Source organism: Tyto alba, unplaced genomic scaffold, assembly GCF_018691265.1.
Source record: "Tyto alba isolate M040663 unplaced genomic scaffold, T.alba_DEE_v4.0 Super-Scaffold_14, whole genome shotgun sequence".
NCBI classification, from domain to species: Eukaryota; Metazoa; Chordata; class Aves; order Strigiformes; family Tytonidae; genus Tyto; species Tyto alba.
In genome coordinates, this window is record NW_024881276.1 from 49,866,422 (window position 1) to 49,888,219 (window position 21,798).

Genomic DNA, 21,798 nt, shown 5'->3' on the forward strand with positions numbered 1-21,798 from the left:
TCTTTAGAGTAACTATTTATGGAAGTACAAGTAGACAGGCAATCCACTTGGAGTAAAAGAAAAAGGTCAGTTATACCATAGCAAACTATCAGCAAGCTATGTTTGATACTGGGAAGCCAGCAGCAGTAGTACAGATCTCTCTCTTCAGGTCGCACATACCCTGACTTGGCAAAGAGAAGGGGTGTGTAGGAAAACAGCAGACGACCTTATTGAATGCAAAATAATTAATTAAATGGAATAGTGCAATTATTCACGTACAGGTATAGTCTGCATGCACTGTACCTCTTCCAAGAATAAAAAATATCAAAACCAAGTATACAAACATTAAGTTTCTTCTCATGTAAAGTATAACTATTGTGGAAGCCTTTCAACTTCATTATCCATCATGTCCCTCTGAACTTGCAATCTATTAAAAGTATTTATGCTACTGGGAAGACTACAGACCAGCAATGTTTTTAGGGGAAACCTAGTACTGTTTGCCTGAGTCCCACTTCACAGCCTGTGATAGTACAGCAAAGTTTGAAAGAGTCCTACTCTTGTTTTCTCACATAAAGAGACTAAAAGAAACCATTGCTTCAATGGTTCAACCAGTTCAATAGCTGCTTTTAAACAGTTGCTGAAGAAGTGTGAGTAAATGCTTTAGTATCCAGCTCAAGAAACTCTACTGAGCTCTGTAGCTGTCATGATTCTGGGAAAAGTGAAAAAAAACAGTTTGTCCTACATGAACATGTTTCTAGACTCCTTACACATTAACCTCATTGAGACAAGATGAAAGGATATTGGACTAACATGAATTTGAGACTATGAAGAATGACCTTCAGTGATACCACTGCAGGCAGCTTGTGTGTCTGAGTACATTCTAAGGCACAGTTGGTGCAGAATAATGTGCCATATATATGTCTACATGAGCGAAACATGAAATACCAGAATTGTCACTGTATGTGACAGTACAATAAAAGGTTACGTAAAGTGAATCTGTATCTAAGGCAACAAATGGAGAAGGTTAAGGTTTTTAAAGAGAAATACATTAGAAAAAATAAAAATGACCTGGCACTACTTCAAACCATATCTTTCAGTTCTCCTGTAAGTTAAACTGGAAGGTCCAAGATAAGTTTGTATCCAAACTAGGAGTGCAAAACTGTAATGACTTACAGTGTACAGTGATGGTGGTCGAGTCCATCATGCTTTTGTCAGTCAGAGAGCACTTGTATTCTCCTGTTGCATTTCGCCTCACATCTGTCATTATGTACATATCTGAGCTTCTTATGCCTTCTGTTTCTCCCTGTGGATGGGAAAGAAAATATTTACTATATATGGTCCTGCTAAAAACATTAACTTCTGTTGAGGATTATTTTTTTTTTTTTATTATAAGGATGGTGAAATACTCCAAAATACGTATAGACACAGCATCATCGAGGCATAGTTACCTATTAATAATACTAAGGTTTATTTCCTGCATGACACCATAGTTTTAAAAAGCACCTACAATTAAGAGCTTACTCTTTTAACTGAATTTAACTCTTATTTTAAGAGGACATTAAAATACAAAATTTGGAAGCTTAGCAGACAGAAGGGGAGAAAACGAAAGAACCAGTCTACAAATAAGACTGTTGCAGAAATCACAACAGCAAAACAAATTGTGTTTCTAAATCTGTATCTGAAATGATATATTCAGTTCAGGAAAAATCATGAAATGAAGCATACCGCATTGCACATTTTTAAACAGCGCAAGGAAACCTTGCTCTAGCCACATCATGGTATGGAACCTGTTAGGGTATGCACTACCTTATATGCAGTTATCAACAGAAACTGGTGTTTTGAGTTAGTCTGCAAGTGCTGCTCTCTGGGTGTCCAGTTCCCCAGTTTCCCTCTGATTACAACTGACTGACTTGGATCAGCTTTGAAACAAGCATATAGAGAAACCCTAATTCTGCTCTCTGTATCCAGAAAGAGATTTACAATACCTGTGAGTCTTGCAAAGAAATCACCAATTCCAGCTCTCCTTAAGAGAAAAGACTAGTATCAGGTAGTAGGGAGACTGAAGATAAGACGAAGTTGCATGTTTAGCTTGCTAGATAGTGGAGCAAGAAGAGATACCATACACTTTTTCCCTGGCATATAGTGAGTTCCTAGGATGACTCACTGAATCTAAACGGCTGTTCTGAGATAAGAGGACTTCAGCTTCTAGTTTCCCTTGCTGCTCTTCAGCAATTCAAACGTGTCAGGAGTCCAACGGAGGTGAGGATTATGTTAAAAGGGTGACGTGCAGGTTTTGGAATACCTGAAAGCATGCCACTGCTTCTAGCCTCTCTAAAGATCAGCTCTGCTCACTACTGCAGTATGAACAATAAAAGGGATATAAAATAGGAGAGAAGCAGGACACAGGAAGCAGGAGTAGCAATCTTTGAATATAAAGCCACATCTCTCTGTGGATTTCACCAATACTAAGAAGATTAATGGTATCAAAGCCTTCCTTTTTCTCAATCTGCATTTTATCATTTGACAGATTTGTTCTATACTTTCTCCTGTGCTGTCACACATGTTCTTTTTTGTGTTGTTCTGCCAACAAACAATTAATTAACCAAAGAAAAGAAATTGTGCAAAGAATCATCTCTGAAAGTCCAAAAAACAGCTGAATTAATTTCCTGTACTATCACTACTGGTTCTTTGTCTTTTATGAGGTGTTTTATTTCAAGATGCTAAACTGCTTTAGTCAAAACAGCTTCTTATCAAAGTATCCAAAGATGAGAAATGAAGCCTAGCAATTTTTAGTAGGTCCAAACCCCAAACACCTTTTTGTGGGGTGGGAGGAAGGAAAGATTTTGACAATTCAGGTGAGGTGTTCTCAGAGTCTGATGTAATGGCCAATGTCTACCTTCAGTTGTAGTTGCACTGAACTCCTTCCTTCATTTGTTACAAGATCACGTATACACTGACATGTAGCAATGTCTGTAGGAAGGGATGATACAAAATATTTCACTACGCAGTGACAGCGAGACAGGACTTACTGGAATGTAAAACAGGAACTCCTGTGGAGGAGGGTTGCCATTTCCTGAGCACTTTAGAGTGATGTTATCGCCTTCTTTAATGATATTACTTTGTGTCAGCACTTGAATAGTCACCTTCTCTGTTGGATCTGTGAAAATAATGTATACATTTAATAGCTTCTGCAAAAAAACACACAGTAACACTATGCATACGATATTCATGGCCGAAGAGTATGCGATTTTATTATCAAGCAGGTGAAGTTATCTGCACGTGTAGATCTTTCTATGAAAGAACTGAAGTTAATCTCACTTCCTAGATTTCTGCCAGTGAAGTAAATGCAGACATATAAAATTCATTTTTCTTTGTCAAAATACCTGTATCTGAAACAGCAATTACAACCATGTCATATGCTTAAAAGAAAAAAAGCCCTGATCAGTATGAAGTTTCCCAGCATGATTTCATTATGAGGGATTAACTTGTCCTCTGTGAAGCTCACTGTTTGGAGGACTGCAGCACTCAGAAAAACAACTGAAGCTCTCAACGCCTTACATTAGTACTAGATAATAGCTTTCTTGCATTAAAAAGAAAGAAATATGAACTAAGTGGCTACATTCAGCCTATTCTATATGCTGATCACTAGGGGCTTTCAGAAAGATGAATCTGGTGAACATAATAGGACCCTTAACATAGTCAACAGAACTGTAAATGTAACATACTTCTGTCATGTTCAGTGAAGTTGAACTATAACTTACATTTTACTTTGGTAATTTTTTTTAAGGAAAAGAGTATACTTTAAAAGATGCTATTCTTTCTAACTAGAAGCCTAAATATATTTTTTTTCCAAAACAAAGTAAAATGAACAAAATTAAAGAAAATAATACGGGCAGATAACTGTCACTGGTTTAATTTCAATGACTAAATAAAATTCCACCAATGATGACAGTCTTGCATTAAGGCACAGTACAGTGCACCTTACTAGACACTAAAAAAACCTCTAGATAGCAAAGAAACCCTTGCCTGACAGTTGATTTTGTGTGTTTAGTGAAGCGTGTGCTCTACAGCCCTTCTGACCCTTAAGTCATTCATCATGTCTGTCTTCTGCTACCGGATTTCTCAATAATGGAGCTGCGTTCTGCTGTGGCCTCTCGATGACTGAGAGCCCATAACACAGCATCTCACTCCTCCTCACAGGAGGCAGGGGTACCAGGCTTCAAAAAGCCACATCCTCCCTCCTTCAGCTCCCTTCCACATCCAAGCAGCCTCCAGCTGAAGCACGACTTTGTCTGCTTAGGAAAGGGAAGTCCAGCATTGCTGCTGGTGTAGAACACAACAGATGCAATGAAGTAGCTGGCCAGGAATCACACACACACCTCTTGCAAGCTGCTGGGCCAACAAACTCAGTTTCAGGGGCTGTCTGGTGAGCTAGCCTGCTGCAGAAACTTGTCTCTCCTTCTGCCAAGTTTATGTGAAGGTGACCAAACGTGAAAAAGTTATAAAGGATGTCTAGATATACTCTGGAATTGCTTCGGCTTTGTATCAGGACTGAAAAGGGATGAATCATAATGAGGAAGACTTTAGGGCTTAAATTTGAAAGAGGTTTTCCCACAGAGATGGACAGAACTGGATTAAAAATGGACCCAGTTAAACAAAAATGACATTCTTGCAAACCACCAGTCTTTCCTGTAGGAATAGCTTACCCTTTTATCTACTGCAATCAACCAGGAACAAATTTTTAATTTCATTCTCTAAACTGGAAAAAAAAAATCTGCAGAAGTAAATATCAAAAGACTAATTAAATTGTTCTCTAAGGTGAAGAGGTCGAGAAAGACACAACCCGATGACAGGAGGATACAGTGTTCAATGCAATGCTGAGTGCTACTTAGCATGAGTAATGTGCTCTCCCCTGCTTTCACTAATAAACAGGAGCAGCCTGGTGAATGTGTACCTCGCCTCTGAGGCACATGTCCCTGGCTTGGCTCATCCTACCTTGTGCTTCTATAAACCTGAGGTTCTGTTTTCTGCAAGAGCAAAATTCTGGGAGTCAGCACCAAAAGGCAGTTATTTAGTAAATGAATGCTGCTATCCCAGACCTACCATGGCCATAGCTGTGCAATTTCAAGGAAAACACCAATGCTGGAAATAGCATGAGTATAAAGTGTCTTTTACTCTAATCCGTTCTGTAAAGAGGTTTATCCTAGCAAGACAGACACTTAACAGGGCATGACTGCAAAGTCTGCCTGACAAACATTATCTTTTTACACTGATTAACGCTGAGCAGAACCCAACAACCTAGATAATTTAGATACCTCAGACACTATCTAACTGTCCAGTTCCAAGAGTTCTCTTGTATTACCTCACGTTACTTTCAGTAGCTTGCTTGCTATAGCTGCAAACCAAAGCTGATAACTACTACTAGCTGAGCTAAATTATCCAGTTCCAACTAGCACCCAACTCCACAGAAGCTAATTCATTCTTCTTCTCATACTAGGTTACAGTGGCTGGCTGCTTCCAGGATGTCAACTAGCTATTAAACACTTGAGTACTATCGACTGCACTAACCCTGAGCTAAAAACACCAACAGTCAGTAAACCATTTCTAAGATGCTGACTGAATAGGTATAACTTAAAAAAAAATCTTGTATAGGCATAGTTCTAAGCATGCTCTCCCCATTTCATTATGTTAAATGGGTAGGTTGCAAGGAATGAACAGCAGGTCTTTATAATTTTTTTCTACCTTGCTTCAGAGATGCAAAACGGTAGTTTTGACAGTCAATCTGAACAAAAAAATAAAAAAGGCTGAGAGAGACTTCAATTTCTTAGAGTTGGAGTCGGACTTCTTTTTTGTCTGCATTACATCTGACTCGTTAAAAGAAAATCATATTTATCGAGAAAGAAACTATTTAGGATCACTGAACTAAATTAAAAAACAAAACCAAATCAGATATGTCATTATCATCAACTAATATGAGTCACAAAATTCATCTGTTGAAGCTCTGGATGTCTATTAATAGTTTCACAAATTTGTTTGGAGATGCATTTGAGCAGAGTATGGAATTGAAGTTACAACTGAAAATACTCAGAGAGGAAACTGGGTAACCCCATACTCTAAAGCCAACGCTCATACTCAAAGCCTCCTCAGTACTGAAGGGTGTGCCTGCTTCCCACTGTTGGCAAATTAGCTGCACAATGATACTGTTCATCTCTGGAGGAATAGCCACCTTAATTAAACTGTCTGATACTACATCAGGATTAAAAGAGCTAGTCTAGCAAACATTAAATATTTACTACAAAGTGCACATGATATCTGGCGCAGTGACAGTTCTGCAGTGCTGTGCAGCCTTTTTTTTTTTTCCTTCACGTTGGGTAGTCCTTAATTGCAAGTGCCCGTAGTACACACATCACAGAAATCTGCAAGAGCCTCATTCTCAGCAGGTGAAGTAGCTGAATGCATGAAAATGGTGCGGAAGTGAAGACAGCAAAGCACCTCCTGGCAAGTAACAGCAACAACTGCTTTCTGGTCATTACACTTCCTCTCTGTGAACATCTGCCATATACAACAGGAATTATTCATGGTTATGGAACTCCACAGATGACCAAAAAAAAAAAAAAAAGTGAAATTTGGTACCCAACTTTAAAGCAAAACCAAAAAATAAACCTCTAGATTTAAAGTGTGTGTTTACACACTTTAAAGATAGGTGTCTACAGGCTTAAAATCCCTATATTATTTCCAAGGATAATGGTTGATGTCCCAAAGGCTTTCTTCCCCATTCGTTCTACCAATTATCATTCCGGAGAAGCAGCTGGTGAAAACAAGGCCTCAATTTACTCCAGCTTCTCCAGATGAAACCAAGGAGCAACTGCTCCAAAGTTCGATTTGATTTGACCAAGGTCAAAACTGATCCCCTACTCTGCAGCTCAACAAACTTCAGTTGTGAAGGAGCAGCAAATAATCATCTAAGTAGAACACACCCTGCCACCTCAAGCCTGTGGCTTTCATTTTCAAGGCAATGGAGCACGCATACTAGCTGGAGAAATCCACTGCCTTACCAATTTTCTTTGTATTCAAGTAGATTAGAGAGTTGTTACACAATGTATACTAAGACCCTATTAGATGCTGGACTGTGTATTTAGATGCTATCATTCCCAAAACAGGGACTTCTTTTATAAGCTGAGGTATAACCTGGAGTGTGTGGAACCGTAACACTTGACTGGACATACTGCGTATCTCCTACTCCTCACATTCCGCTACAACCTGCTGCTTTCTACAATCCTTCAGAAGTGTCATTTTACAAGACTTTGAAATGCCTCTTCTGCCCTCTCTATCCACTGCCACTCCCTCTGACCTTTCTTTGCCAACTGCCCCTTTTGTTTATTCGAAGGAGAATTATGATTTCCACATCAGTCAGTAACGCAGTAAGGAAGTTGTTTTAGGACTTAAGCCAGCTGGAAGTAATTATTTACATGAATTCTCTACTTAGAACTCTACCAATATTCAAATGATAGATATTAAATGTAAAAATCAGCATCTTACAGCTGTAGATAAGCTACTGCATTTTGTGCAAGGTAGTCTGTCAGCATTAGCTGTTTGATGGTGACTGCAAAAATGAAAAATGAGTACACTAAAAACTGTACTGCGTATTTAGTGCATATTTCAGGGGACACAGAGACTCACTATAATCAATCACTCTAACTTCTGCTAAAGTTCTGAAAAGCACCTTTCACTGTAACTTTCTCTGGTTACCGCTTTCCACCTGTCAATGCAACCTGGATATTCAGTATTCTACTACAAGAAAGAAATCACAGGTAAATCTGAAGATAAGTAAAAATTACACAGACAATGTACTTGGACCTTCCTGCTGCAAATCAGCTTTGAAGAACCATCCTGACAGCCAAGCAGCAATGTTTCTGTAATTTTGTAAACTGTCTGAACTGTAGACTTTGTACAGCAATAGATGCTTTCTAATAACTTACAGTGAACGTCAAAGACAACTGGCTCAGACTGTATTGTTTTCTGGCCAGATGGTCCATAATATGTCACAACACAGGAAAACTTGGCATTTGCATCTTCCTTTGTTGGCATGTACTGAAGAGATGATGTCATGGTGAAGAGTCCAGTTGATTTGTCCACAATTTTTTGCAAATTTATGACCACAACTGAAAAAGAAATACTGTTTCAGTGTCACACAGACAGAATTTGCAACCTTTTCCCCACATTTTATTGCCTGCTCTGTATTTGTTATCAGGCTGCAAACATTCAAGCAACATGACAAATTACCCAAGAGACCATACAGCTTTCCTCTAATATTGCCACTGACATCTACCAGGAACATTTTATCAACAACATACTCCTTATATACGGTACATTTTAAATCAAATAAAACAAACAAACAAACAAACAAAACCTCAAACCCTAACTGCAAACTGGTGGGGTTTTTAATACAAATTTCAGCTTAATCTGTAAGAGAGAAAGAAGGCCTCAAAAATGCTGGCAAAACCAATTTTTAGGATCAAATTTATAACTTAATTCTGTAAGCATTCTCTATGTTATGGAAAGTAAAATATTGTCATCTCATCAGCCTGTCAAAATCAAAGTTGGAAGGAAGAGAAAAAAATACATGTTGTTCTGAAATATCCTGAAAAATAAGTATCTGTATAAGGAGATGATGACCTACATGGTCCAAAAGACAATACTGGACAGGTGTGAAATTGAGACAGTTAAAACCTCGTAAGAAGTTGGAAATTAGATACAGGTTTCTAGTAGCTACACAGGCTCAAGAATAGCTTTGCAGTAACATTAACAAACGCAACCCTCCTTCCCATGATGTGGTTTTAAAGATGAAACTGAGAGAGATTATATGGCATAGCTTGGGTGCTCTGAAAAGCCTAGAAGTTTACTCATATGGAAAGATGTAACTGAAAGGAGCTTTTCTCAAAGGAACAATACATTAGACTAAAGTAGAGCAACTCTTATAAACATAGTTCCTCATGCATACCCGTGTCTGTGGATTCAGGGACATCGGCCATTATTGAAACGTACCTTCTTCCATGGGCTGCAAAAGTCTCCCGTTTCTGTACCACGTAACATTGCCTTCAGGATAACTATCTCTTGCAACGCATTCCCCAAGCTGCAAAACAGACAGGAATTAGTCACTGTTTTTCTCCACTATGTTTTAACATAATTCTATTTTTGCTTATGCTGCTTTGGGTAAAAATTTATAGAAAATACAAATGCTTAACCCCAACCTGTTTTCTTAAATAGGACAAATGCCATCAGCGAGGCTTAAGTACAATTTCGAAGAGGGTTTGGTGGTGGGTCTGAGATCAGGATGTCCCCTGTTTGCAGGATGGGGCAGGGCTAATACAGTAGTGGGGAGTGCTCTGCGCTCAGCCTGGCCATGGACCACGATCTCTCACAGGTGGGTGTGCACGCACGCACACACACACCCTCTCCCAGCCTCAGTCCATCACCTCTCTCCATTCTGACTGTGAAGGGACTTCAGGCAGCTGTCAGGCACGTAGCTTTGAGGGAGAATGCTGCTCTTACCATTTGTAGCTTCTCTGTTTCTAAGAACTCTGCTCGATGTAAGATTTCTGGTTGAGAGGGTTGTTCTAAAACATAAATAGAAATACTAGTGAAGGGAGCAAAAACAGCTGTTTGAAAAACAAAAAGTTATTAAAAGATATATGTACTTTGAGACTGTATAGAACAATCCGGCCTGGTATAGTCTTAGCTATGTTTGTCATTAAAAAAAGAAAAAGTGAGATACTTCTACCTCAATATTAGCCAAATGGATTGAAAAGGAAAAAACAATCACCTTAAAATGTGTCATATCTTCCATAATGGATTTCATGCATTTTGACAATATATATTTTAGCCTGGCGGACTAGTTCAGCACCTGGGAGGAGAGAACCTGATCTGATCTACCTGATTTATATGATACACATGCTGGAGAAGGAACCAGTGGTACAGAAACTACAGCAATAGAAAAGCGGCTTTACTGTGGATATTACTGTAGCTGAGCTGTCACATTATAAAGGAACAAATTCAACCCAATAATTCTTCTAATGTTTATTTTTCATAACTGGGATTGTTACATTTAAGAAATTTGGATGATGGAGATAAGTGTAATTACTTTAACTGATTCTGAGTTAGTTATGACTCTCTTAAAAAAAATAAACTTTTTCTTCAGTGCTTGTATGTCTTCTTATTTACTTTTATTGTGGTAGATGGACCTCTTAGCTTGCCAAAGTGAGGATCTATCAGTGTTTCCATCATCCAAGACTACTTTCTAGAGACTATATAACTTCTCTGTTAAAATAGTTTGGCCTGCAGCCCGGAATGCAAATTTTTATCTCCAAAAGAGACAGTTTTCCCCACAATTTTAAAAGAAAAGGGGAAGAGTAAAGGGAAAAAAACATAAATCAGTGTTTATACAGTCGAAGAAAGCCTCTACTCCCTAGCTATACTGCTTAAATAAGCATACATATATATTTTTACAGACTGAAACATTCTTAACCATGCCAGCTTACAGAACCTTTTTCCCAAATCAAGCTCCCTATGAAATAATCTATGTATGTCAGTAATCCCAGCTCAAAGTGAACTTCACACTGTCTTGCCAAAATCTCTACACACTGATGAAGTTACTAATGTGAAGGTGTACTTGCTCCTGCTGCCACAGAGACAGCAAGCCTACATGTTTCTACAATAATCCACTTGCGCTGCGTACATGTATGTGTGTGTATGTGTGTTTGTGTGTACACAAACACACATATATTCTTTGCTTTTAAGACTACACCAGGGTGGAACAAGAACAGCTCAAAAGGGAAATGAAAGGCAACAAAAGCAGCTATTCATTTAATATTTTCAAACAACTTTGCTTGTGGCAAAAAGAAAAAAAAACAAACAAAAGAAATAGTCACAGCTACACACCAAAACCATCACAGTTTCTTCAAAGGGATAGTAAAGATTTTTATTTTTAATTTTATTTAAAAGATGTGTGCATGTTTTGTGTCTCTTCTGTTAGTTTTAAAGGAAAAAGGTTAACCTGTTTTCTCTAAGAACCTGTCGAGGACAAAACATTTTCATGTCAATTCAAGCAAATGGGGTTTTACATGACCATTAACAGGCCTTCTGGTTCAGATTTTCATGTCCCATAAACAGACACAGTCAGCCGCCTGTCACAGTCACCAGCTGATCAAACCACAAATCGCCCCCCCACCTCGGCTGTGCTTCCTTTCATATCATCTCCCCCAGGACCAGTTTGAGCAGATCTATTTGGACCCCCCACCCTGCAATGCTTCTACCGAGGGGCCTCCTGCTCCGCGGCCCCTGCATGGCTCTCCCTATTTTGGGTGCTCTGGTGACCGAGTAGATGCTCCAGTTGAGAGGCCACCACCTGCTCTCCCAGAGCCACCTCCGAACGGCAACACCTGCTGCCAAATCCCCACCACTGCAGCACATGCACCAAGTAGTTCACTAGAAAAGACCTACTTGGCATTTACTAGCGCAACATCTGAAGCAAGAAGGAATTTTAAATTTGGCAGCAGCAGAGTCCACTTCGGTGGGTTTGCAACTTCAGCACACTGCGTATCTTTCAACTTAAGAGCCTGCCAGAGTATTTCGCAACTCTATATAGATCCTATAATAGGGGGGAAAAGAGCTCACTGCCTGCAAAAGCCAGGCATCGGTGTAGCAGGACAGCAGCTGATGTCCGCCAGGCTGCTCTGCTTTGGAAACTCTAGCCATTTAATTCCCGAAAAAAAGATGCTGACAGGATCCATCTGGAAAGCTGGTAGAGCTTGTTTGAGTAGTCCAGTGAGTGAGATTAGCAGGTGGTACCTGTGCAATGAGCCATTTCAGCTCGTTAGTTCTGAGTTAATCAGGTAGCACAGCTGAGGACCTGACAAGCTCCAGTGAAACCCAGCATCACTCATGGCTTCTGGGATACAGCTGAGTTTCAGGTGCACAAAATTTTGGTTTATGAGGGTTGGCACAGCTGCAGCCTAGTTCTTTATCTGTAGTTCAAGGAGTTGGAGACTCCACTGGTTAAATAAATGAAGCCTGCAGGCTACTCTTAACTCTTTCATAGTTAGTTCAAACAAGCAAGCAGCAATAAAAAATGAAACTCCAAAAACCAGACTCAAGGAAGTTAAATGTAAATAATGTTAAGAGAATCCTAAAGTTGTGAACTCAAGATGAAAAACTGCAAAGATAATTTTTTCGTGCAGTGCTAAGTCAGCCACATTACATACATGGCATCCTCTATTCTTATCCTCCTTAGAAAACAGAAGCTTTCTCTATTAGTATTAATGCATACAATAAAACATACAAGCTGTGCTCCACGGCTGAGTTAGCATTGTGTTAATATTTCGTACAGTACACAGTAATACTAGCAGTTATCATTCATTTCACCATATACCACTGTCTCATCTACATATTTACTGCTGTGCGATAAGTAAACATAATTCTTTATCATTTTCTTTGAAGCACTGTGGTTACTATGCATGCTCTGAGCACACTCCTCCCTGTTGTCATTAATTCAATTGCTCTTGCAGTCAAATTGAAAGTGAAACGAGGGATAGGAATTACTGTTGACTCCTAATCTAGCTTCAAACTCATTTATGCCACTGACAAACTTTCGCCTTGACACCACCAACTCCCTGACACCTCCTCCCTGAGAGAAGAGTACGGGTGGCCAACCAAAACACGAATTCATGTTTTTCAAGCAGAAGTGCGTGCTGTTTGAAACTGCCCACTGCTGCAAGCCACGCGTTCCCACGGCACAGACTTACTTTGACTGTGTGTATCTGCATCTGAAGAGCAACAAAGGCCAAAAAAAGCCAAATAAAAACGTGAAGCTGAGGGAGACACCCACTGCGGCCACAGGGCAGCATTTACCAACACTAACCTGAGCCTCAGCAGACCCGCACCCCTAAAAAGGAGTAACGGACACCTCCACAAGCGGAGTCAGGGTTTGAGGGATTGCGTGCCCGCTCTGAAGCAGCGCCAGGGAGAGCCCAGGTTTGTGCAGGCTCCTGCGCAAGCTCGGGGCAGGACTGGGCCTCAGAGCGCTGGGCCCGGCGCTGCCGGTCGTCGGTTTGTAGCGATACCGAACGCTAATTAACTTCGCCGCGCTCTACAAGAGAACAGCAGACTGGTCTTCCTCCTGATACTTCAACAGGGGGCAAAATGAAGCGTTTGGAGCTAGCAACTCATTTTCCAGCCTCTCGCTTGCTCACTCACAGCTCATACCCGTTGCTTACTAGCTGCTTGGAACTGGTGTAAACCTCTCCACTGATCTAATCCTGCAGACTGCACACAGCTAACGCTTCCCTCCTGCAGAAAAATTTGCTCGGAGAACAAATGGAAAATAATCAGTGCTAATTTTACTTTTTTCATTTCCAAGGCCAAATGACATCACACAAGTGAATCATTATCAAAGCCTAAAATTCTCTTTGAGCCAGCACTTATCATGAATAAACTGCAAGTGCAGGCAGTCCTGTTACGTAAATGCCACCAGTAGATTACATTTTTGAAAGCTGCAGAAATTTGCTAGTTTTAGTAATTTACTCAGCAAAACTTACTTTCTTGGCTTTAATCTTTCCCTTAAACAAAAGTTTCTGTAATTTACAATTCAGATGCTGATGAATATTAACAGTAGTAACAACTAGATTTACTTACTGAAGACTTTGACTATCGTTGGCTCTTCAGAAACATCGTCTTCTGTAACTAGCATACATACAAATCTCTTTTCATCACTGATTCTTGCATTCTTGATGGATAATGTATAGTTTTCTGAGAGACTCAACCTGTCTTTGTAGTCTGGTACATCATCATACTGTACATTTTTTTTTGTTGATGATCTGAAGGCAATAAATACTGGAGATCCATTTGGCATTTCCTATAACAAAAGGATAAACACCTCTATTTTGCATAAATACTCATTTAGAAATCCCCAAAGATCTGCAATTGGTATAAATTTATGATTTAAAAAAATCTGAAAACTACATCAAATGGCTTTTTTCATGATTAATTTCTGCTGTACAAACAAGAAATTCAGTGTAATACAAGAGCTAGTTTAAGACTGCTGTGGTACACATTGAGAATATCATCAGTAGGAATAATTTCAATCCTTTAGCTCAAAGTTGGCATAGCATAGGGCCTTCTCGGATGAAGGCTGGTGGTTCTGGCACCACCTGCCTCTGTCTGTATGAAGAAGTATTTGAATTAGAAGCATTAGTGAACTAGGCTCAAAAGCTTCATTTTCCTTTATTTTCATAATTGTTTTACATATTCATATTGTTTGTCTGGCATATTCAGACTTCATTTCAAATGTAGGATTTAATCAGGCATAACTGCCTATTTTATTCTAAATTAGTTTTTAGCTTTTTTTTTTTTCCTTTGTTATTAAAGGACCCAAGAGCTTGTGACATGGGAATATACATACAATCAAATATTGTTATTTATGCATCTCAGGATAATCTGCAAAATATCATTTTCTATACATCCTCTTTATATTAATAAGCATAGTTGCTATCCTAAGAAGGAATACAAAGCTGACAGCCTTGCACAAAGCTACCAGATAAAAAATTTATTTTTATGAGAGATGAAGTTACAGGCTGAGTTCTGCAAGGCTTCATTTCCCACCGTCCCTACACACACACAGAGAGCGGGGACAGACACTGTCTGCCTTTAAATAAAGTAAGGTGAAAGGTTGACGCCATCTTTATGTTCAGTATTGTGCTGGGGGCTGGAAGAGGTTTTCGTTCCCTTTTATCCCTTGCACCTTGCAGCACTGATGCGAGTAGTGTTCCCAACACAATACCTCAGCTTGACTGCAGAACCCACAAAAGCATGACAATGCCGTGACAAGAGATGAGCAGTGTCAGAGCCGGGCAGGGAGCAGGAGGCAACAGCTAATGTGATGTTCAAATTCCCTTACAGTCTTTCTCCCGCTCCCACTTTTAACTCTTGTAGTACTGTAGATGTCTGACACAGGAAAGAAAGCTTTGCCTTGACTCAACACACACAAAGTTGGCTGTCAAGTGCAAACAAGCTCTTAACTCCATAAGTGTACCTGGCAGATGAGCATGCACAGGTAGATGCTCACAGGAGCAAGACATGCTCCTGCCGTGGTGCAAGGCTCCCAGCACCCCCGGGCTCCTCCCACCAAACCAAATTGCTACTCCCAAGGCAGCAGAGCAGAAAATTGAGCTCCTCCTTCTTTCAATTAAATAATCACCCTACCAAAAAACCTAAACCAAACCTTCCCTCTGCTAAAAACAAGTGTTGACATGCTGGGAGCTGCCCTGGAAGAATGGGTATCACTTTCACGGGGTTGTGTGGGCTGTGTCAACAATTTCATGCAATAGCAACTGGACAGGCTTTTCTGCACATTAGGTTTCATGTCACTTTCCATTTAGGAGAAGCTATAATGTCCCATTTGCTGCTTGGTATTTGTCTGAGATGAGCAATCCAAATGCACCAGCAAGAGATAATGCATTTCTTTTTCTCAGAATAGCCTTGCATCTTCATACAGATGGACTTCTTCCCAAGAAAAGTCAGCAGACTAAAAAGCACATTGAAAAATGTAGACCTTGCATCTTCTGATTGCTTATATGAAACAGTTTCTCTGTCCCTTTTAGGGAAACATCCTCCATAGACTTCTGACTTCAATTCTCAAAACATGTTTGTGGTGCAGGAACTCCTGAGCTGATGAGGGCTGCAAAAGCTGCAAGCTTCCAGGTCCAAGGGAAGGAGCCAGGGGTATTATGAAACATCCCCAGTGGCAGACCAGTCTGCTGTGAAATAGGCAGGTGGATGCCATTTAAAAAGAGAAAGAGAGAACTATGTAATTTTAAATCCACTGTGAGAGTAAACAGCACCTGTTGCTGGTAACACTTTGGTTTGAGCATGAGAAGAGATGTAGATAGATGAACATCTACAGTAGCAGGAAGACTAGCTGTCCCAGTGTCAGTCTGAGAAGGGTTTTGTTATGCTGGCAGTTTCTTCCACACAGGTTTCCAGGTTGCATTTGACTATGATATGCCTATTCTCCTTTTGGCCCTGGAAACCGATCACATATAGGAGAAGCACACCCTGCGGTGTTCCTGCTGCAGGCTGACTGAGACAACCAGGAGAGCATTGCCATTTTTGCCTCTGCTCTCCACGCGCCAGAAACGGCAGAGCAAAACCACCAGCAACTCTACTAAGGTCAGCTCAGCCCTCTGCTTTGCTTTGCTGTGTATTAAACCCACCGAAGCATGGGACAGTACTGAGTGACTGTCAGATCAACAAGACCCAGGGACAGCACTTCCCAGGGATGAAGCACGCGCTGCTTCAGGCAACCCACTTCAAAAGTATGCAAATGTTCAACGATGGCTCTGTCAAGCGAGTGAAACATCACTGGGTAAACATGCCAGACCTCTAAATCCACGTTGGCAGAGAACTCCCGAATAATTATTTCTCTTGAACAACGAGATTAATTCCTCAAACCTCTAATCTACGGCAGAAATTATGCAGATTCGAATCTTGCAGTCTTACAAACACAGGAATGAATGTCTTCGTACCCGAGGCAGAAACCCTATTGATTGGAGTCTTGTAATCACACACACAAAAAATACACATCATCTTATACCAGCTCTAATGAATGTAAAGGTAAGCTATACTTACATATTTCCATTTTCCAAACATAAGACCATCTGGTACTTCTAGACGACAAGGCATAGTAATAGTATCTCCATATACTGCATTTACTGTGTACAATCCCAGAGCTAGAGCAGAAACAGAAAGGGAGGAAACAATTTTAAGCATTTTCTTGAATTTCCATATTCTAGCTAATGTTTGGTTCACAGCTATTACAAAAGCAGAGCCATGTCACTTGTAAATGGATATTTTCCAGTGTATAGGATTTATCCTCAAACCTCTGACAAAACAGGATTCCTGTCACTAAATTTTCTTATTAAATATTATGACCTTTTTGGACCCATGTTTTCTGCTGCAGTAACTGGGAGCCAATGGTTTTTCAGACAGGACTGCACCCACTCAACTGGATGAACACGTACGCTACAATCAGTATACACAGCTATCATCCCAAACTTAAAATCTGAAAAGGAAAAACACTAAACCTTTATTTTCTTCATCTGCAAAACCACCCATTTCTGCCTGGAGAGGTTATGTTGCAATGCAGTATTTGTGAGGAGGCCAGCAGACAAGTGATATTCTGACTGCTGCACTACATAAACATTCAGAAAAGGAGGAGAGTGCTGGGTTCCCTTAAACCTGAGAAAAAGATTAGTATGCATATTTAAGTTTTGGAAAAATGAAGTGAAATACTTCTATGAATTATTTAAGAATAGCTTTTTTGGAAACCTGAGCACAATGTTATTGTGCTAATGCACACAAATTTACAGAATAAAACTGACCCACTTATTTTCATTGTCCAAAACATGTGAATTGAACAAAACCAACAGACCTTCAAGTGCTGAAACGTTAAAATGCAAGGAAATTTAAAGGGGAAGATGTTACAGCTTGGTGCATTTGCTATAACGCAACATTGTTTTGCTCCTATTTTCCATGGTTCCCCCTGCTCTTGGTAATGCTCACAGCTCCTTCGACTGGAGGGAGCTTGCCTGGTGTCACTAAGCAAGTGCCCTGGCTGTCTATTCTCACCCACACATCTGTGGCTTTTCTCAGAGTCTTCTGCCCAGAGACTCAAGATCTCCCCCCTTTGCTCTCTCTTCATTTGCAACTGGAGCTACAAAATCAAATGCTTGCTGCCAAAGAAACCTTATTTAAGAGAGAGCAGTAGGATGCTGGTGATGTAGCCAGGGCCACAAAAACACCCAGGCTTCTTAGAGACGTTAATTTTTCCAGAGATTCAGACCTTCTTGCTAGAGCTGGAAAAAGCAAACCTGTACCCATGCCCCTCTGAAAGACTGGAGCTGCAGACCCCGTATCTTTTCCTGAGTCCCGAGGTGGGGATGACCTGAGAATTCTCTTGCTTTCTGCATGTGTGCACTCTGTAGGGAGGTTTTTCCAAGGGATTTTTTTTTTCTTTAAACAAAACCATGTATTTTCAAAGAGCCAAGCGCTGAATTCCTTGCCTAGAATTTAAATTAGAAAGATTCCTGAGCATTGTCCTCAGGTGAGGACTTCAGAACACACTGTTAGCACCAGCTCGTATTTATCATTTGTATCATAGTGACAATCAGGCTGTGATTGGTGTGGTGTGGTACTGAACAAACAAACAGTATTCCAAAATCCTGCTTTAGAGAAGCTTACAACCTAGACGGCATCTCATGGTAAGGCAGAGGAGGTGGCAAGCAGGCTGGAGCTCAATGGACTGAAGGAACACAGGAGATAACAGGCACCACTACCCACATATATCTTAAAATTTCTTTCCTTCAAACCACTCATTTTCCACTAAACAACCAGTAATCTTTCCCTGAACCTGTCATATAATTACTCACAGATGTAGTTTAGGTACATCATTCATACTGTAAGAAGGACTGCATGCTCTAATATGCTGTACTGTTTAGGCAGACCAGCCGCTTCTGAAATTACAATATCAGTCGGTCCACTAGATGGTGCTCAGTAAGTGCAATCTCTAAAAATGAAACAAAAATTTTTTTGAAGAAATCAGCTAACTTCAATTTTATTCAAATACGACCTATGCTTTACGAAATCAAACTATAAATGGAAGTAAAAGTCAAAGCTGGAACAAATTCTTCCCTTGGCCCTCTCTTGCTCTCATCCTCATTCTGATCTCCAGGAGGGGGACAAAGCAACTTTGGCTTCGCAAGTTGAATCCCAATTTTGATTTCTGCTAGAGCTAGAAAAAACAGTCCTTTTTGGGTCCTCTCTCCCATGGGTGCAAAATCACAAAAGACTTGCAAATATATATTTGATTAGTAAGCTGGTTAGTACCAGTTCAAATTCCGGTCAAGTGTTGTTTAGTAATTTGAAATTCTGTAATGGTATTTTGCATCCCATGGAAAACCAGAAACTGTTCCTCCTGCTAGGAGATATTCCCTGTCATGAGGGGAAAACAAAATGACCCTGTGGGATCTGTAATGTTGTTCTCTCCTAGACACCCGTTTAACCCCTGCAAGTTGCTAAGGTAACAAGTATACCCTACCAAAGACTTGACAAAGCCTCAACAGCGTGAATGAAACTGTTTCTAGAAAGGCTTAACATTTGCAGCATTCAGAGCAGGTTAATTGTTGAACAGCCTGATAAAGAGAATGACTGGCCTCTGATTTTAGAACTCTTTCATCTGAAAAGCATTCCTTAAGATGGACAACTCCCCCTGCAAAACCAGGTCTTGCCATAAATTCTGCCTAAACTAAAATAATATCGCTTTCTAGGAATTTGTTAACACAGAACCAGAAAGACACAGGTTTTAATTTATACACAGAAAAATGGTCCTTGCAAGAAAACAAGAGGTCCTTCTATAGAATTTTCTCTTTCCACTTCTGTAGCAATAAATATAAGACATTTAAGAAGTGCAAATTATTTGAGTAACTGCAAACTTTCACTGCAGGAACTGCAGTAATCTTCACAAAACAACTTTGAAAACCTATGCATTTAAGAGAAAAACAAAAAATCATCTCAAATTTGGAAATTCCTCTCTCTGTTGCTATTAGATATATTTGTAAAATGGTGGGATGAAGAAGAGAAGAAAATAATTGCTTAATGATATGACAAGTGCTTACCATCAAACATCATTTTCTGAGAGCCCTTTACATAGTTCTCAGCTCATTGTATGAAAATGAAAGCAGGATCTACAAATGCATAACAAATTGCTCCATGCCCTGACACAACACAGGGTCAGTGTCAAGGCCTTCATATCTCATTAACTGCAGGAGGGTGCAAAGGCAACCGTAGGGAATGACACTACAAGAAATCACTGGACACCATGCCCTGCCTTGCTGTATTTCTCATGCACCTTCCTGTAGCTAATTAAGAGCTCAGCCAGCTCCCCTGCATACTTTTCAGATGTTGCCTTCTAAAACTGAGCCAGCACTGTCAGTAACAACACTAATTCAGAGACTGAATCTCATCCCACATATGCTGGGAGAGGCTCTATTTGAACTTGCTATGATTTACACCTATATACCAGATTAATCCAGATCACTTTCCTTCCATGTCTTTCTATACAGGTTTGAGCAGGCTGAGGCTTAACTAATTTTCCCCTCTTTGATCCAGTGCTGAAGAAACTCTGAGCAAGATTAAACCTTTCCATGTAGGTTCAGACATGGTAAGAAAGCAGCAGCATGAGGAGGTATGATGACTCAGAGAAAGACCCCAGCAGGACACTGCTAAATTGAGATGGCATTTGCTGTTGATGCTTTGAATTACAGTACTTTCCACATGCCCATAGCAGTGCTAACTGGCATCCTTCTTTGTCCCCCTCTCTGCTTCTGTTTCATATGGGGAGAAACAAACAGTACCCACATATCTGGATGACAAAGCTAAAAAATCTGACTACCTGATCAGAGGCTTAAAGGCAGAGGAGGTACTGTTATTGTAGATCCTCACTAAGAGTATACGATGCGGGTCATAACTTAGTTTAATTATTATTTTTAAATCAATGGGATCAGATAAAGAGGAATGGATATAAGGTGAATCTATAAAAATCAGGAAGCTGATGTTTCTCCAAGGAAATAACAAGCTGTTGGAAGCACGTGGAAAGCAATGGAAAACTGGGCAGCTGAACCTCCCTCAATACCCTGGAATCCACTGATTAAAATGATTAAATGCTGTTTTACATCTACAGAGATGTCCTGTATTTCCCTTCCACACCTAATTTTTTACTGCTGATGCTTCTGTACCAGCAGGTTCAACAATGATGCTTTCTATTACATTTTCTGGACCCAAGGAGCAAGGTCTCATTACCAGAGAACAGCAGGACATGTTGGCTGCTATGGCTCTTTGCAGCAATCAGCAGCAGTGACCAGGGGAGGTCAATTAGCAGCTTCTGGAATGGAAGTGTCCAAACCCAAGAGCTATTATGACTATTTAGCACCTACTTTAGAAATTATAGTTATCTACTTTGGAAACTGTAAATTAGGATTAGCACTTCAAATCTTTACTTGAGGTTTTGGTCTTCCCATTTCACCTCCGTGTAGCCCAGATTAGCTTGTACTTAATACTTTGTGGGAGGTTAAAAGCTTTGCCTCATGAAATAAATATTTTATTAAGTTGCTTGCTATTCACTCTGAAATAGCAACAGGCAGATTTTTCTCTCTGCCTTACACTTCCTAAAGGGATTTCAGCTATATAGGCATACACATAGGTCCTCTTGAGCATCCACTTAGGTACCTGCCCAAGTGGTTGGTACCAGACTAAATGATTTCCATTAGGAAACATCAGTATTTCACAAAAACAACATGTTCTTAAGATCAGGAAGTCATTTTAGAATCACAGAATCATTTTGGTTGGAAAAGACCCTTAAGATCATAGAGTCCAACTGTAAACCTAACACTGCCAAGTCCACCACTAAACCATGTCCAGAAATGTCAGGTCTACAGGACTTTTAAAGATCTCCAGGGAGGGTGACTCAACCACTTCCCTGGGCAGCCTGTTCCAATGCCTGACAACCCTTTCAGTGAAGTAACTTTTTGTAATATCCAATCTAACCCCTCTGCCCCCCCCGGCACAACTTGAGACCATTTCCTGACACCCATCCCACTACAATCTCCTTTCAGGTAGTTGTAGAGAGCAATAAGATTTCCTCTCAGCCTCCTTTTCTCCAGGCTAAACAACGCCAGTTCCCTCAGCTGCTCCTCCCTGAATTTGTTCTCTAGA

The 21,798-nt window shown here is 40.2% G+C and overlaps 1 protein-coding gene across 2 annotated transcripts in view; it reads right to left on the minus strand.

Annotated features, from left to right (window-relative positions):
- The window catches only part of ALCAM (activated leukocyte cell adhesion molecule), a 122,524-nt gene that overhangs the window by 19,861 nt on the left and 80,865 nt on the right, over positions 1-21,798 (minus strand). For both annotated transcript variants that reach the window (XM_042788750.1, XM_042788749.1), the window contains exons 2-8: positions 16,660-16,760; positions 13,669-13,888; positions 9,532-9,596; positions 9,025-9,112; positions 7,959-8,141; positions 3,009-3,136; positions 1,153-1,282 (exon numbers count right to left, since the gene is read on the minus strand). In XM_042788750.1, the coding sequence (XP_042644684.1) occupies positions 1,153-1,282; positions 3,009-3,136; positions 7,959-8,141; positions 9,025-9,112; positions 9,532-9,596; positions 13,669-13,888; positions 16,660-16,760 (915 nt within the window). The remainder of the gene's footprint in view (positions 1-1,152; positions 1,283-3,008; positions 3,137-7,958; positions 8,142-9,024; positions 9,113-9,531; positions 9,597-13,668; positions 13,889-16,659; positions 16,761-21,798) is intronic.